Genomic DNA, 5,464 nt, shown 5'->3' with positions numbered 1-5,464 from the left:
GGTCTGGTGGAAGGTGTCCCTGCCCCTGGCAGGGGGTGGGACTGGGTGGGCTTTAAGGTCCCTTCCAACCCAAACCGTTCTGTGATTCTAGGAAGTTCCTTAAAGACGTGACAGCTCCACTGCTCAAGAGAACACGCCAACCCTCCTGCCCGCAGCTCTCAGCACGTTTGCTCATCAAGTGTATTAATTGCCAGTAACCTTGGCAGGGCAGAGCCGTCTGACAGACAGGGCAGGCAGAGCATCCACCGCTCTGCAGTCGCAATGCCTCTGTGAGGCTCATCTCCCTGGATCTGGCACCGCGCGTGAGCCAAGGATGAACAGCAGAACACACCTGGGAGTTCAGGTGAAGGGCAGCACAAGGATTTCCCTTCAAAAAGGAAGTGAAGCAAGAGCAGAAGGAGGAAGAGCAGCTGCAACTCTGTCACCGATGGCACACAGAAAACGGAAGGGGAAGACCAAGGCTCTGAAGAGGGTTTCCTTTCCTCCCCATGGATGCAGCCCTCCACCTGCCATAGATACTTTCAGTTTGCTTTGCAGAGGAACAGGTTGGGAATTGAAAGTTATCCAGGAACAATCCTTTGCTGGAAAACAGAGGGAAGCCCCTCCTCTGCAGCAGCAGGGCACAGGGAGGGCAGGCAGCCCTGAAGCGTCAGCCAACTCACCTCACGGAAGACACTGAACAGCTAAAGGGGTCGGAGCACATCAATCCAAATAGAATTTGTCCCCGCGAGGAGAACAGGAACGAGCTGGGCTGTTGATCCTTCAGGTCTAAGAGAAGAGGGGCAGCAGCTCACGTGGGAGACTGGCAGCACCATGAAGAGGTCGTGATCCAAGCCTGGATGCTCTGGGTGCAGGGAGCAGCGAGGGCTCTGCCAGGTGCAGACAGGGAGAGGGCAGGGTCATGGATACGCTGTTCTAACTCACAGCAAAGCTGCCCAGGACATCAGTCCTGCACTTCTGCTAGGGATAAAACTGAAAACAGGAGAGAACTAAATCCGGGGAGGAAGAAGCAGCAATGCATCAGCTAAATCGCAGGGAGCTGGGGCTGATTTTCCCTCCGCAGCTGGGGTGTTTGCCAGGTCGGCAGCAGCAGCACATCGCTCACTGTCCTGCAGATGACCAGCTGGGCAGGGGCACACGCAGCGTGATGTCGTACAGCGTGTTTCGCTCGCCTTTTGCTCTCAATAAGGATGCTCTTCTCCCTCCCTAACTCCTGACACATTTGTTCCAGGCATCTGCTCATACATACAATTATTAGCCACGCCAAAGGATTTTGGTTAATGCAAATAAAAGGGAAAGATTTTATCCCACTTACAAATCTTCTATGGCAGCTATGGGACTGTGGGGTGAGATCCAGCCCTGGAGAAAGCCAGAGAGCGAACGCCTAGCACCACTCCTGTGCCAAACACTCTGCAGGATGGATTTACTGCTGCTGAAAGATGCTCAATTGCCTGGCTTTGATACTCTGCTTGGAGGAAACGCTGGGGGGGAACAAACTTTTGGAGCTGGGGAGGATGGGGTTGGCAGACGAGGGCAGGGATGGTGCTGTGGACCCGGGGGGCACAGGGGCGGGCACAGGCAGGAAGCAGCGCTGCCTGGTCGGAAGCACCGGGGTCCAGGAGGCGTGCAAGGTAGGGCCAGGGCATGTTTGAAGACAAGAAGTTGTGTCCCACTGTGCTGGCCGGGGAGAAGGGACCCGGGAAAGGGTTCAGAGCTGCAGCTGCATGGAGTGGGCAGCGCGGGTGGGGGCTTCTCCACAAACAGTAAATTTGTCAAACACAAACAAACAAAACAAGAGTTTCATGGGACAGAAAGAATTCATGGCTTCAGGTCAAACTCAGCAAATATTTTTAGCCAGAAGAGGGAGGGTTCTGAAACACCATTTTTAAATGTTGTAAGATTTTTTGTTCTGCAGTTGTCTAAAGGGCAATTTGTTAGTTCCTTCCCAGCGAGGATGCCTCTATTTCAAAAAAAGCAGCACAGGAACACCAGAAGGGTTAAGCAACTCAAAAATCTGCCAGGTTGGTCAGGATCGCTTTGTTTCACTGAAACCTGCAAACATTGCTGAAACAATTTGCCTCTTTCCCCGTGGGATTTTTTTGGGTTCAGCCGCAGAACTGAAAAATCCATTATTAGCCTGGCTGTAATGCAAACTTCTCCCGCACACCCCAGCCTCTCAGTGGGCTTAAATAGCCCTGAAACAGCGTGAAATAATGTGGCACACCCAGTTCTCAGTGTCCCCGCAGAGGTTTGCGCAGGGAGCGGGCAGACGCGACAGGGACACTTGTCTGCTCTGCGACAGCCGCGTTACTTAATGGTTTTGCTAGTTGGGCTGGGCACAAATAATTTTCTTAAACCTTTCATACTCTGCAGCCTGTTACCAGCCCCTGCACCGGGCTCCAGAACGAGCGCTTCAGTGAGACAGAAACTTCTCCTAAGGTTGCCAGTCCTACAAATCAACCACCAGCTTTGCCTTTCCACAGCACAAACCTCCTTCCGGAATCGGTGCATCCATCGACCTAGAGCAGGTTCCTCACCCCTCGCAGCACTGCGGAGCATCCCGGGAATAACGATGCTGACGAGGCAGCTCTAACTAAGCCTGGGTTGGAAAACCCTAACGCAGTAGAGAAGTGTTTTGCCAGCATAGTTTTATAACCTCCTCTTCCTCCTTTTGATGGTGGCTGTACAAACAGAAACAGCCTTTGAGTACCAGTCCCTAAATCTCACGTTGCCGAAGCAATGACCTGTCCCGTGCCCCGCACCCCTAGCCGTGAGAAACCCTCGTCCTTTTACAGGGGTTTTACTCACCGGTCACCTCTGACCGCAAGGAAACGGGCCTCAACGCCAAGACTGAGTTTAATCCAAACTTCACCCTTCAGACCGGCCTAGGATGGGACTCCTCGGTCCCTGTTGGCAGCTGAAGTTGCTGGATGTGTCCAGCCAGGAAGCGCTCGTAGGAATAAAGATGTTTGTGCAAACAGAATAAAAGATTTGGTCTAAGATGGGGTGAAAAAGCAATGTTGGGAAAGGATCCCAGAGCCAGGCAGAACTGCCCTGGGATTTCACCCCACACAGGCGCAGAGATGGAGTCGGGCAAACCTGCTAGGGACCAGGGCTGTGAAAAAAAGAGGGTGGAGGAAATACTTGCTATTTTGTCAGTTGGTGAAACCACTTCCCTCTGCAAACACTGAAACGATGCCCCCAGAGCATTTCTGATCCACTACTCTCGTCTCGGATCCCAGCGGAGCAGCAACCGATCCCACAAGATCCACCTCCCTCAGCCACGCGCTGCAAAAAGCGCTTGTGGAACAGGAGAAGAGTTAGAGTTGACGGGCCGTGCTCGAACAGCCTCCTTGCAGGGGAGTGCTGTGATTAAACTGAAACTTAAAACCCTAGCCTGCCCGTAGCTGCTGCTGTGCCGTCAGCCCCATCCCACGAAAGCCCCAGACAGACGAATGGAAAAGGCACTGAAGGATAACCTGGAGCCACGGCGCATCCAGCCGGGCGGCTGGGCAGGTCAGCAGCCAGCGTCAGAGATGCTGGCGGGACCTGAACTGCTCTGTCCCCGCTCCCTCCTGTGCGGAGGGACACAGCCCGGCTCTCTCTCACTCTACATCCCGTGGAATTTCCACGCATCGTGCTCTGCTGACACACGCAGCCGCTCAGCGTACACACATCTCCGCTACCTGTTTTTAATCATCTGCCTGATGACTAATGAATGTTGCCCAATGTATGGCAGTTCTCCGATGCAAAGTGCCAGAACGGGGCAAAGGGGTTTAAGGCATTTTAGGGTGAGTTTGTCGCTCGTGCACGGGGGATGCCAGAGACAAGCACAACCCAGGAAAGCTACAGCTTACACAGGTCAGCTGAGGTCCCTGTGCCAAACGTGCCCTGCTTCCCCACAGCCTCATGTCTGAGCAGTCCTGGAATCCCCAGTGGGGCTCCATCACTGTCTTATTCTCAGAGAGGGACAACAGAGACAGGAAGGAGACAGACTAACGGACTCTGGTAATGCCAAGCCGGGGTCTTGGTGAATTTAAGCTGAAGGAAACTGCTGCACCAACTCACGGGTGCCTGTAAAATACATTCAGTACATTTTGCCCCAGAATATCGCACTGTCCCGTGAATTAGAAGGAAACCAACTTATGTCTTCGATACTGCACTTGGACGAAAGTTTAAACTGTGAAATTCTGAAAACTAATGTGTGAATCACTTCTTCTTTCACAGTGTATTCAGGGTCGATGACAGAGCTGACACCTTCTGACACTTACTGATGGTAAGCACTCAGAAGGAAAATGTACACAAGCACCGAAATACGGTTTCAGCATTTGTAGATGCAAAAAATTGTGCTTTCAGTTCATTCACTATATCCCTCTAAAAAATGGAAGTCAGACTAGTTAGACTGTAGTCCTAACCAAAAATACAAAGTATGCGAAGTCACCCGAAGGGCTGTGTAAGATGACTTTCAGCCTTTCTGAAAGTATTGTGCCCTGACCTCAGGAGGAGTCAAGAGCTCTCACAGAGCAGCCTGCTCTTCTACTAATAGGCTACTATTAGCAGGTAACAGCCTACAGCTCTAATAGGCTGGGAAGTAGGAGAAAGAGTGGTTGCTCCTACATTTAATTACCTGGGAGATGCCCAGACACCACAATAACGGGGGTTGTATAAATACCTACATAGATTACTTACAGCTCTCCCAAGCACACCACTACACCACAGCGTAGCCTCCGGAGGAGCCACTAAACCCTCCCAAGACAAACATCCTCAAGAAACCGAGCTCCAAGGTGCAGTTTGAAGTCAAAGGCAGGATACAGAAAACCTGATCCCAGTCCTGCAGCGAGTGCAAAAACCTCAGGTATTTTCATCATCACCCGTGTGCAACAAACCCTCTCGCGTCAACGCTAGAGGAGTCCCTGCGTCCAAAGGCTGGGCTGGCAGGGAACGCGGTTACACGCGTCCGCTCCGGCCTCTTACCTCAGCGGGATCTTAATAGCCAGGTACCTGTCGATGGCCACTGCCAGCAAGCTGAAAATGGAGCTCTGGGTCAGCACCAGCACGAAGCAGGCGAAGAAGAGGCAGCTGTGAAAATCCACCTGGAACCCGATGCTGATGGTGATGGCGAAGGGGATGGCTAACAAACCCACGGCAATATCGGCCACTGCCAGGGACACCAGGAAATAGTTGGTCGCGTTCTTCAAGGTGCTGTTGATGGCCACGGCCCAGCAGACCAGGACGTTGCCAGCGATAGAGAGCACGGCGATGATCAGTTCCAGCACGATGTAGGTGGTTTTCATAGTGTCCATGGCGAGAGCCCAGGGCGAGGAGCGAGAACCGGTCACGGGAGGAGGGTCCTTTCCGCCGGCCGCCCGGCCGCAGGTACCAAGAGGCCACGGGGCAGCGCTTCCCGCAGAGAAACACCCATGTCCGGGCTGACGGCAGCCTCCCGCCCGGCCTGGGGGGCCGG

General features: G+C 53.1%; 1 protein-coding gene across 1 annotated transcript in view; it reads right to left on the bottom strand.

Annotated features, from left to right (window-relative positions):
• The window catches only part of ADORA2B (adenosine A2b receptor), a 17,402-nt gene extending 12,099 nt beyond the window's left edge, over positions 1-5,303 (bottom strand). The window contains exon 1 of the mRNA XM_010151125.1: positions 4,975-5,303. Coding sequence (XP_010149427.1) covers positions 4,975-5,303 — 329 coding nt within the window. The remainder of the gene's footprint in view (positions 1-4,974) is intronic.
• Positions 5,304-5,464: the final 161 nt, after the last annotated feature.

Source organism: Eurypyga helias, unplaced genomic scaffold (genome assembly GCF_000690775.1).
Source record: "Eurypyga helias isolate BGI_N326 unplaced genomic scaffold, ASM69077v1 scaffold29794, whole genome shotgun sequence".
NCBI lineage: Eukaryota > Metazoa > Chordata > Aves > Eurypygiformes > Eurypygidae > Eurypyga > Eurypyga helias.
This window is presented reverse-complemented; position numbering and strand designations above follow the sequence as displayed.